The 12,553-nt window shown below is 56.5% G+C and overlaps 1 protein-coding gene across 1 annotated transcript; it reads right to left on the bottom strand.

Annotated features, from left to right (window-relative positions):
• Positions 1–646: 646 nt before the first annotated feature.
• On the bottom strand, positions 647–12,419 carry PTSG_11386 (uncharacterized protein; the record flags this gene model as incomplete). Its single annotated transcript, XM_004987566.1, has 2 exons — positions 647–9,013; positions 9,153–12,419. Coding segments are annotated over 2 exons (11,634 nt in total), but the record flags the coding sequence as incomplete, so codon positions are not given.
• Between the last annotated feature and the right edge of the window lie 134 nt (positions 12,420–12,553).

Here is a 12,553-nt window from a genome sequence, read left to right as displayed (position 1 = left end):
GTTGTTGTTGTTGTTGTTGTTGTTGTTGTTGTTGTTGTTGTTGTTGTTGTTGTTGCTGCTGCTGCTGCTGCTGCTGCTGCTGATCGACGCCTTTAACATCGCCGTTAAAGTTGTCAGGCGCATCACCATCAAGCGGTGCATAGTCATGCCGTGGCGCGAAACGACACCACAACACAAGGAGGGTGAGTACGGGGAGCACGATGGCCCAGATAAGAAAGAGAGCACCAATCACACCCGCGGTGTCATGCCTGGCATCGAGGATAGTGCCAGTGAAGGCGATGCCAAAGACTGACTGCAACGCCACCAGCCCAACCACGACAGCTGGAGGTCCTCGCGCCCATTTCCAGCAACTATAGGCAGCAGTGACTGTGCAGCCACAAAGCGCAAATAGCATCGCCACAAACATGCCAGTGCGACCAACACCAATCTGCGCGCTGGAAACAATGGCAGCAACAAGAATGAGAGCAGGAGCGACACTGTCAAGGTGAAGTGCGTTCTTCATCAGGTCCAAAGCGCCTTGATGGGCACGCATGTGGGCATGCAAGTTGCGAGCAACTAGGAGCAAGCCACATGCAAGGATTGTAAACGCGAACATAGCTCCTGTTGTGGCATGCACTGCCCAAGGCAGGAGAACCACCACCGCTACCTCCAGTACGGCTTGCCACACGAGTCGAAGCTTAGGATTCATCGCGTGCCGGTGATGGCGTGCAATAGCGGTGCCTGTCACAGCCAGAATCGCCCAGGCAACCAAAACAGCAGCGCGGGAAATTTGCGGCGCTCGGTCACTCCGTTCATTTCCATTGCACGAGTCTCCGATGCCGGACAGGGAAGTAACAACTTCTGACGCAATCAGCAACAGCTTTCTTGCAATCGTGCTGTTGCCACTGCCGAGTATGGGGCTCATCAAGCCGGTCAGCGCAACGGGTGCGTAAAACATTGCACCAGCAATTGAGCGCAGCCACAAACGTGTCGCAGAAACAGCGTTCGCGTTGCGTGTCACATCAAGCGCACTCCACATCCACAGGACGCCAAGCATCAAGCAGTACACGCCGTAGAGAATCGCGTACAGCACATGCAGCGTCACAACGTCTTTCACGCCAGAATGACTAGCCGCAGCGGTACCCACACCGATGCGCGCCTCGTCAAGCTGCTCGTGTGGCTCGCACACACACGGAAGTGTCGTCTGTAACCGCACAGCCACAGCACTTTGCCGGCCTGCAGCGCTCCTGTGCACCGACTGCTTGCATCTGTCCTTGCGGTTGATCTCGATTTGATCGAACGCGGTCGCAGAGCAGTCAGCGTCGGGGACCAGCAAGAAGCCTTCTCCAGCGGCAACCACTGGCCCTTCCGCTTCATAAGTGTGCCTCTTGTAACTCACGGCAACGCTCCGGGTTGGAAACCGGACACCCATTGCCTTCGGCATGTAGACATCAGCGGACGCAGCCGTACCCACCTCCAGGCCAAACGGGATGGGCCATGCACTCGCCCACCCAGACTGAAACTGAACCTCGGCCTTGCCAGCTTGAAGGTGCAACGAAAAGTTGAAGGCGGTGTGTGTATTGCCGAGGTTAATGGCATAGCGAGTGGTGTGTGATGATCCATGGCCGCCAATCATCACCGCCCTGGACGTAACGTTCACTGGCAATGTGTCCGCATCAGGAAGGGGCTTGCTGACTGCAACCTGCTGACTACCATCAAGCACCAGCGTGGCGTCCCCAACGCCTTGCTCGCAAAGGGCGGATGAGGCAACCCCTTCCAAGTCGATCATGAATGTTTGGCCTGCGACCTCGTGCAGCTCCAAGTTTGCAGTCACCCCGCGCCCGGTGAAGTTCAGCGCTGCGCTTCTTCCGGGTGCATCTGCTGCGTATTCGGTTTCCCAGTAAGTCTGAGAATCTGAAGTGCAAGTGGCACCGGTTGCCTTGATGGATGCATGTGGGTGCGAGAACTTGGGCTGCCACAGCGTGACCTGCCGAAGCTGGGTGCCCTCATGCGATGTGTCACCGCGACCCTCGTCAAATGCCACCATGTACCCGCCATCCTCGTCAATGTCGACGTTTAAAGCGTCGGGCAGCAAACCAAGTTGAGAAAAGGCCGTGCCGTCTGAAACATTGAAGGTCGCAACGCTCACTGCTCTAAGGACGCTCACGTGGCCACGGGCATCCTCCAAGTCAAGATGCGAGACACGGTCGAGGGTGGCATTTCGTATCTGGGAGAAGTACATGGAACAGCGACGCTCGTTGAGGATTGTCGCGTGCGATGCTGGTAGCGCGCTTCCAACCCATCCCAGCATCCAAGGTGACAGCTTCACCGGCGTCTCCGGGGTGTGCGTCTTGTTCTTCCACAACGACAAGCAGCCGCGATGCAAGGAAGCCCTCGAGAATGAACGCAACGACGCTGCCAGCGTGGAAGACTTTCCACCAGCAACGACGCTTCCCGCCTGCAACAAAGTGTCCTCGTCCAAGTCCATGGAAGCGTTCACGAGCATGAGTGGCTTTGTGGGAGCGTGCGCCCCCACAGTGAGGACCTGTGCGTGTGCAGCCGCAACAACGACAATGTCTGTCACGAACGGGGCCGCCTGTAAGTCTACAACAGCACTCGAGTTTGCGATGAACAACACGTGCTGGGTGTCATGAACACGCATGACAATGGTGTCATAGGTGAGCCTGGCCACGGTTTGTCCTTCTCCACGCAACCCAAGGTGGGCAGAGCCGTGTTTGGGAGCAACCATGCCCACAGTTGCGTTGCTGTCAGCCGTGCCCAGAACCTGAATAAGACCAGTCGTCTTGTAACTTTCGAGAGAACAGATGACTTGCCAGTTAACCCTGAGGGCTGGGCCTTGCTGTTCTGTCTCCCTTCGTCGTTCGCTGGCTGTAAGGGGAGCATCTGCAACGGAAGAAACCCTTCCGTCAAACTGAAGCACTGTGTCTGAGCCCAAAGCATCGACAACGTACGTGACATTGGTGTCGGGTTTCAGTTGCAGGGTTCGTCCTTCCGATGGATACGACACGTGCGTGACCGCGTTACCGCCTGGAAAGGGCGTGGATTGTGAGCGGTGAGGCGAGTATCTCCTCCCCTGTGTCTCAGAAAGCTGTGAAGATGGGCTGAAACTGCGAACGTCGCACGTGACACGGTTGATGTCCTCAGGCCGGTTGTTGATGATCTCAAGAAACACTGGGTCTCCCCGCTTGTTGACAGGGCCAATGCGGTCAACGCTGATAGTCCCCATCACGCCTCCGTTTGTGTTGAACACGAGTGTGTCTGGGTCCTGGTCGTCGCCGTAGTTAAGGGACGACCCCAACATTGGGTACTGCAGCTTGAATGCGTCCAAGCCGGCGCCAGCACTCACATCAAAGCGGGATTGACCTCCGTCCGTCAGCTCGAAAACATCATCACCGTCAAGCAGGTCCAGGGTCGTGGGGATGGTGAAGCCACGCATGTACACGGCGTCGCTGAGCTGTGACAGGGATGCTGTCAGGGTTGCGTTGCCGTGCTGAAGCACTTGGCATCGTGATACGTTCGTGGAGGGATCCCAGCCCCTTGCCGCTGCATGCATCCGCAGCCATGACGAGGGTGATCTTTGTACTTTCTGCGGGCTGCTGCTGCCGGCTTCTGCAGATGAGATGCACGTGCCATGAAGCACAATCTCCTGAGCGTGAGGTACGTTCTTTCCCGCCTTCAGTTCAACTCGTGTTGTCAGGTTGCTTCCCGGACCAAGGCTGAGGACATTGCCCTGAATTTCCTGCATTGGGTTGTAGTCTGTGGCAGCTGGATCCGCCAGTAACAAGTCGTAGGAGCCAGCAAGCACGATGCCACGATCCACGGCTTTCAACAGAACCGCATTGGGCGTCGAGCCAAACTCGGCAAGGGTGCCGGCAGTTGCTTCATCCTTGAACTGAAACACAAAGTCTGCGTACGTATCTGCTCCTGTGACTTGAACCGTATTGCTTGCATTTCCAAACGTGACGTACACGTGGTCAATGTACTCCAAAGACAAATGGAGTTGCGTGCTGTCGGCTTGTGTGGACCTCACGTGGAGATCGCCATTCCCAAACCACCAGCGCAAGTCGCGGTTGTCTTGCCCGGCATCCACGATGATGGTATAGTTCCTGTCTTTCCTCGTGGACCCGGCAATGGTGGCGAAGCAGTTAAAGTTTTCCAAACTACCCGAGCCAACAAGGACCTGCTGGTTGCCGCTGCCGTCAAGTGTGATCTTAATGCCGACCGTACCATCCACGCAGCCCGTCAGCCGATGAACCGCAGTTGCTCCTGTTTCTGTGACGGAGTGCAGGTTCACAACAGTGAAGCGGTCCGGACCAAGTACAGTTGTCTGGACCGAAGCTCCCCGTGCCGTGAGCACCCGAATGTCAAAGAAGTCCATGTTTGTCACACCAAAGTGGTGGAACCCAAGGCTGTTGTTTAAGCTCAGCGATGTCGGGGTCAACGTCAATGACCCGCTGCCTGATTGAATTTCATTGTGCACGCGCAGCAGGTTCGAGGAATCCGTGAGTGCGCCCTGAATCTGCAGCGCACCTTCGATCTGAGCAGGATCTGGCACGACGAAGGTGTTGTTCCCTTGTCCCCCGATGCACGTGACAACTGCTGAGGGTGCCACAACCGCCACCGTGGTCATGGCGTTGCCCGTCGGATGCGCGCGTGTTGTTAGGTAAAACGGTGGTTGCGTGAAAGCGATGGCCGTGCCGTCAAGTTCGACGGACCTGTTCCTCAGCACCAATTGTGTCACGTTCATGTCAACAGTGAGGTTGCCTGCCTTTCCCACAAGCACAAGATCAAAGTCGCCCGGTGTTCCTGTCAAGCGCACGTCCTGCGAGGGGCTCACGCTGACGTGTGTTGGGCATGGTGTTCCGGTTAATTCCACATGAGCAGTGGACAGTGCACGTGTCAGGTTCAGGGAGCGACAAGGCGGCACACCGTCGCCTCCAAAGTACAAGCCTGCAGCACCGCCAGCCACCAGAGCGGTGGGGGTCAGGTGGACCGAGGGTCGTGAGCCGGCAGTGCTGTTTCGCTTCAGGCTGCGTACCGTCAGCGTGCGGTCCCCGGTCAGGCCTGTTTGTGGCGTGTGCAACGTCGTTGCCGCGTGTGATGCTGGGCTCCCAGGTGAATATGCGTCCATGGACACGATAACGGCCATGTTTGCGGCGCCAGGCAGCCGTACGCAGCGAAACACGCCAATGACTCGCACCACAAACTCTGACCCTCCTGTGCTGCCAGAAAATCTGAGGCAATCCCCTTGTGCAGGCATGGAGATGGAACGCGGGGGATCTCGTGTCCCGTCGGTAGTGGTTTTCACACTGACATCAACTTCGTTGTTTGCCTGTGTTAGAGTAAATGTGGGCACGCGCTCGCATTCGCCAGAGCAGCTCAGGCTAGTGTCACTTGAGGACACCTCCGGTTGGGCTGCGTTGAGATTGATGAGGCCAGATCCAGAGCCTGGGCTCGTGAAGATGCGGGGATTGCTGGTTTCTTGCCAGGGCACAAAGTGGGTTTGAATGCTGACAACGGTGAAGCACCAGGACTTCAACCACAGGCTCACGCAGCCGCGAATTCCAAAGCCAAGGGTGATGACGAGCCTGTACGTTCGCACTGTGGCATCGAACACGTTGCCGTTGAGGCGAACGAGGTGGAGCACGTCGCCAATGGACACGAGCCCAGTCCCATGCACGTTGGGAATGCTGAGCGTGCCGCTCACCGTTAGGCCAACGTACAAGTCGCCGTAGAAGCCCACCACACCAATGCTCACGCCAATGCCAACATGGCCGCCCACAGTGACAGAGGCTCGAAGCACTGGCAAGGCAGCGTGAGTTTTCTGGTCAGTCACCCGAAGGCTGAGGCTCCGCATGGCTGGGCCAATCTTCCTTGTCTGAAAGATTGTGATGACAAACTTGTTCGTCATCACCATCGGTGGCACTTGCAGAACAACGACGGCTCCAATATCCAGTTCCACGTACACGGAAGGTACAAACCACACTGGCCCCACCATCCACGACGTGCCAATGTCAATGATGAGCTCGGGGAAGGTCACTTCCACAAGCGGCACATTGAGTCCGAGCAACATTTTCAGCAGGTCTTCCAGTGGATGCTCCAAGAACAAAAGCTTGACGTTGAACGAGCCTTCCACGGTGATGCTGTTCCAAATCTCCTGCACCGACTTTGCGTGCTCCGCGGCAAGGCCGTTTGTGTTCAGCTGGTTGGGCGGGTACGATGGGCCATGTGGCTCTGGCGCCAGGTCGGGCTTGCTAAAGTCGAGGATGAACTCCTGCATCTCGTGGGTGGTCTTCGAACATGTGGGGTCAGCCAAGTGCTCCGCAAGCGCTTGTAAGCGCTCGATCAGCTTCAAGACGGCGGCAACTTTTTCGACGGTTTCAAACACTCCATCAAAATCACACTTGCCATGGCAAAACGCGTCAGCAACCTGGTGCAGCAAGTCTATGAGGGCTTGGGGCGGTAAGACAGGCGAGAGGTCAACTTTCTGCTCGAGAAAGTCGACTACCCTCTCCACGTTCTGGAAGTATTGTGCCCTGGTGAAACTCAGGGTGTTGTGCAGCAAATACGTCAACAGCTGCCCCACACACAAACGCGGGCGGCCAAAATGGCAGCGCGGTGCGTTACTGCAGCCCTTGATCGAGCATTGGAAGCTGCAATTTAGGTGGGAGTGGAAGTTTGGTAGCGCTTGAATTGTGTCCTGCGTGTCCTTGTGGAGTAGCTGGTCGAAAATTCCCGCAAAACCAAGGATGGCGTCACCTTCAAGCTTGCCATCAGCGTCCAACTCAAAGTCCCAAGCGTGAGTTTTGCTGAACTTTGGCGGCGTCACAACAATCTCCGCCTTGGCAAGTGCGTTTGCCCCAATGTCGATGCCAGCAATCAAGAAGCTGCCAATGAGATCGCACTTTGGAACGTCCAGCTCAAGTTTTAGCTCCAGCGCTGGGTTGCCGTTGAACAGGAAGCGAATACCCTTTTGCGGTGACCAGGTCACGGTGACGTTCACATGCCAGTAAAACTGGGCTTCCTCTTCACAGTTGAAGTCGAGGTTGGCGATGCCGTGAGAGCCGAGGTCAAACGCAAGCTTATCGGGCTTTTGTTTCAGCGTTCCGTGCAGGTCGAGGTTCCACTTGTACGTTTTGTCAGCCACGTCCGGGACCTTGGGCCAGTGTATCAGCCACGGATGAAGGAGGAGGTGAATTGCCTCTGTGAACCAGTGCAGCACCTTCTCTTCAATGTCCTTAATCTTGGCCCCGATACCGCTCAGGTTTAGGCTTTGGAGCTTTGGCTGAAGGAATGCAAGAAGGCGTTTGAAGAAGCCAGGCCCAAAGATGTCGCCGAGATGGACGTGGAGGTGGTGCGTCCACCACTTGCCGTCAAGCAACGGAATGTGAAGTCCGTCCAGCAAGCCGCCTAGCCCAAGCTTTGAGCGAAGGAACTCCTCCCACTCACGCTCCCACTGAGCAACCAATCGCCCAAAGTCTTGCAATGCATGCTGGAATCCAAATTGGGGCAGAGCGCGCAAGAGACTGCTCAACAGACCATCTGGACAGCCCGGAGTACTGAAGTGGAACGTGTCAGAAGACGGGTCCAGAAGAAACGCTGCAATCTTGGGAATCTCCACATCAAGGTGGCAGGGGTGAGTGAAGGGGATGTTCACCTTGGCTGTCAGAGAAGCTTTGCCGTGGAGCGTGATCCCAGCGCCCACTGGCGTTCCTGAGGTTGTGGAACTCAGCGCAGTCTCAGATGCGGACGAAGTCGGCGATGGTTGCGAAGGTAGGCTGAACGACGCATCGCTACCGGCATCTTCTCCAAACTCAATGCTCAGAGTGACGGGGTCGCCAATCTTCAACTGCACATCAGAGAAAGGCACAGGCATAGGCCCAAACCAGACCTTGATGGTGCCTTGGCCATTGACCGAGACAGCCATTGTCAAGTTGGCGCTGCGGACAGAGGGGATCGGCACGGTGCCAGAAAGATCGATGACGAGTGTGGCGGTACCAACAACGGAGGCGGCTGACACAAGGGTCCCAGACGCTGATTCGCCAATGGACAACTCCGGCTTGTCTTTCACAGGCTCAAACAGCACGGAGTCATACTTGAATGAGTCCCTGGCTGAAGAGTTGACCAAGTCAACTTGGATGCGGAGCACAAGTTTATCCTCGTGAAGGGCGCTGTGCGTGCACACTGGGTGCCCGAAGGACTCTTGCAGCACCTCGCAAAGCACAGCAATATCGGCTCGCGCACCCCCATTGCACACAGCTTCAACTGCCTTCTCAGCGGCATCAGTGTATGGCCCAAGCCAGTCCTTAATGGCCTTGCTCGCAAAAGGCAGAGGGTGGACACCGACTTGGCTCCGATGGACTGACTTTGAAGGCTCGAGTAGCTGCTCAGCAAACCAGCACAAACTCGATGAGTTGATGGACAAGGCTTGGTTCATCGCCCTGACAAAGCTCTCCTTCCCATGGAACGCGAGGTGAAATTTAAATTGGTTGACCATGTCATGCACGTTGAAGCCAGCATGAAGGGTGAAGTTGTCCTTCATCGTGAGATCAATACCAGCGCCTGTCGTCACCACCGCAAGATGATCGACGCCAATGGAGATGTTCTCCAGCTGAAAGTGCGTGTTCAGGTCGACCGTGGCCACGAAGAAAGAGTAGAACGAATCAGGCTGCCGCAGAGCGTGATTAATGGTTGAAAGGTCGGAGTAGTGCAGCTGTCCAGGTTGGTGTGGACAGGGGCTGCGCGCTGCAGGCTGGTGCAACACGTCGCTGCGCGCAAGCTCATGCGAAAGAGTAGCAGACGAACACGGAGCGCCTGCCTGCTGAGCCTCATGCGAAAACGCGTCGCTGTGGGCGGATGTCGGTGGTGGAAGCAGCGCGATGTCGATCGTTACGTCTGTGCTGCCTTTAATGTCTCTGGCCTTGACGTCGATGATGGACACGTCAGCTTCGACTTCTTGTGCACCAGCCTCAAAATGCGCCTCTGCGTGCAAATCAACCTCACTGATCATGGGCTTGGCCAGAGGAAGTGCGATGCTTGTGTCGTTGACCACACGTATTATTATATGGACCTCCATTGGAAGGAAGTTTTATTAACTACATTGCCCAGCTCTCTAAGATTTTGCATTGACCCCACGTACCCCGAAACGATACGGCCGGCGTAAGAACCGTGATCACCAGAAATGTCTGTTGAACGCGCTTGACGACAATGCTGGAGTTTTGTGCCGAGCTGGAAACAACAGGAGATGGTGGAGAGCGGAGCTGTCCGCCGACGATGACCTGCAACGTGTTTTTCGGTGTTGCTGGCACTGTCACCTTGTCAATTGTCTGCGAGCTGTTGAGCGACGACCACACCGTCACGTTCAAGCCTTGCTTGGGAGGGGGGCAGTCAAACGCAAATGCAAGGGCAGCGCTGATGCTGGCCTCGATGGCGGCAGACGCGCTGCCGTTGCGCACAAAAGCTTTCAACAGTCCATGCGCCGCCGAAATGCTGTCGTCGATTGGGGTGGTCGTCGTGACGCTCTTGTTGTACGCGGTGAAGAACTTGAACCCCACGGCGGTCAGCTCCGCAGGGTACACCGCTGCAAACTCCTCAGGAATGCCCGCATCCTTGGCAGGAATGGTCAAGGTGTTCAGTTTGGGGCGGGGCAATTGCTGCATGAAGATGCCATGGACAATGGCGACAAAATCTTCATAGAGCCCAAACAAGGGTATCTTGGCCGCGTTCTGCGTGGTTTGCACGGTCAGGTTCTGCCTTGCTGGTGTGGAGTTCACGGACACAAAAGTGAGAGCACCTGGAACTGCAGGACGAAGCTCCCACGTTGCACAAGGCTTCCCGCCTGTGTGGGTGGCGCCAATTGTGTCTTGAAGCACATCGAACTTGAGCCAATGTGAAAGCCCGCACTGCTGTAACGCAGCGTTGAAGGATGATTCGAAGGTCTTCCAGCTGGTGTAGTCGAGAGGTGAGAGCTTGCAGGGCGTCGGTTTGTTGTGAGAGTCGAACAGCACGACGTTGAGCGTCACAGGTGGCTCCTTTTCCATGACAGCAAGGCAGGAAGGCGAGGTTGCCAACGAGGGGTTTGGGTCACTGGGGATGGTGAGCAGAGACGCCGCATCTTTGATGATGTGCTCGAGGTCACCAACCTCGTCAAGGGTGTGTTGGTAAGGGTACACCTTGAACTTGAGAGAGCCTGAGAGGGCCCTCGGAATCATGTTGAGCAACCCGTTCTTCAGGACCGTGAGGACGTTGCTCGGGCTCACTGCCTGCTCCACAGGGTTGTCGCGAATATGGAACGTTGTTGTGCCGGAGGACTTCTCTGAGCTGGTATGGGTGGCACCAATGACGAACTCCGGCGTTGCACCCCAGGTGGTGTGCACCTTTAGTTTGAGCTCAGTGCGTATGCTATCAGGCAAATTGACGTCCGCAACGAATGAAGAAGACAAAGGGATGCCTGATTGCATGGACAAGAGTGAGGGCAGCACGAAATTGTGCCTCTTTGAGGTGCCGCCGAGGTGAAACGAAACCAAACTAGCCGACCCGTCCTGAAGACGGATGTGGAAGCTGCCCACAAGCGTTAGTTCAGCCGAAAGCCTGTTGGCGTCCAGTAGCCACTTCCACGGGGACTGATGGTTCGTCACAGATATGTTGTGCGTTGTGGACAATTGCACCCAAATGTCACACGCGCCAGGGTCTTCTTGGGCTGCAGTGGCCGAAGCAGAAACGAAGTGTCCTTGCGAGGGGTGTGACGCACCCGCAATGGCATTTTCGAGGGCAGGAAGGAAGATCTCAGGAGGATCATCGTCGTAAGTGTTCAGGGCTGCGCGAAGACGCGCAACCACGTCTCCGGTGATGGGGACGATGGGCCAGCGAGTGAGTGTTAGAGGGAATGTGTCGATGCTTGCCACCGCCTGCTTGAGCGCATCATTGACGGCATCTGCGGCACTGGGGCGGGGCCAAAAAAACGGTTGGAATGCGCTGAGACACCTCTGCTTCTGCAAACTGTCGGGAGTTGATGGGGGCACAGACAGCAGCTGCGCGTCGGCCAAGTCGTGCGTCGTGTTAAAGTGCAAGGCAACGGTCTGAGACGCCAGGTCATATGTAGCCAGCATGCCGACACCGCCAATGATTGCATCCTTCAAGCCCAACATTCCACTCAGCGAGCATGCGCCTGCGACGGCAACTTCGCTGTCCACAGTCGTGCTGTTGCTGATGGGAGCCACTGGAAACAATGTGCGAGCACGCACCATGTAGTCTAGGCTCGCGCCCTCGATATCGCTCACTTGCAGTGGCTTCGGGGACCATGTGTCAATGCGGAGGCATCCTGCCGCTGACGATGGAAGCGCCTGGATGACGCTGTTAACGGCGGCCAGAATCGGCTGCAGCGCTGCCGCTGTACCCGGGACGCCAACACCTGCGTGACCAAGCCTGACACCCAGGGCAACCTCGGCCGGAGCGCCGGATACGGAGGTCGCGCGCTTACTCCTGCCTGAAGTCAGAATTTCGACCAGGACAGATCCTTCCGGCCGCTGATGCTTGAACCACAGCCAGAAGTTCAGAGCCGTGGGATGTAGGGCATCCTTCATAAAGGCTGTGACGAGGGCTGACAGGTGTGGTGGCGGTAGGACCTCGGCCACAGCAGCATCGATGGCTGGAATGTGCGTTTGCAACTCCTGGTGCAGCTTGTCCACAACTGGCTGCAGAAACGTGACGGCTTCCGACACAGACGTGAACAGGACATCAGAGAGTGGCGTGCCACGCATCTCAAATGTCTCAAACACGTCTCCATCGAGAAACGTGGTCACGGATGGCGGCGTTGATGACACGTCGGTGCCCAAGCCAAGCGTTCCACGAACAGTTCCAGAGATGTGCGTTTTCAAGGCCTGAACGAGCTGTAGGGGGAGGGTTGCCAAGTGGATGTTGGAGAAGAAATCGTGAGGCCAGAGGCTGTCGAGCATGTTTGGAGACGTCACGGTAAGGGATACGGCCAGTGCGGAAGGTCCTGAGGTCACCGCAGAGCAAGACACAGCCGCTGTCGTCTGTGCACGAAAGCTGCGAACGTAGACGTCGGTGCCTGTCGCGTACAAGTCGACCGTCACGCGGGCTAGCAACGACCCGGGCACAACAGTGAGCTTGTCGCTGCACTGCGTGTGGGAAACTGTCCTCTCTGCAAACGCCAGCACCTCATCATGCACAAAGGCAGGGCAATCTGGAGTTCCCGGAAGCATCCAGCCACAAAACAGCTCACGCTGAAGGAGCACGCCCGAGGCCAAGTTGCTGGTTGGACGATATAGAACGGACGTGGGTTGCAGCGCACGAACAAGCTCCTCTTCCTCGAGGATGTCTGTTTCGAGCCAGGCACGGCGCGCAGCGCCGTGTGCAGCCGATGGGCTTGACAGGAGAGGAGGAAGACGAAGAAACATCTTGCCCAGAAGCATGTTCACCAAATTAATGTTGACAAGGGCGATTGGGGAAAGGGAGGGTGGCTTGGAAGGAACGAAGATGGCAGGCACTTGCCCATCGAACGAATCCACGTCCTTTGACACGACGTAGTCTG

Source organism: Salpingoeca rosetta, assembly GCF_000188695.1.
Source record: "Salpingoeca rosetta unplaced genomic scaffold supercont1.47, whole genome shotgun sequence".
NCBI classification, from domain to species: Eukaryota; class Choanoflagellata; order Craspedida; family Salpingoecidae; genus Salpingoeca; species Salpingoeca rosetta.
Note: the sequence above shows the minus strand (reverse complement) of the source record. Positions and strands in the feature narration are given on the sequence as shown.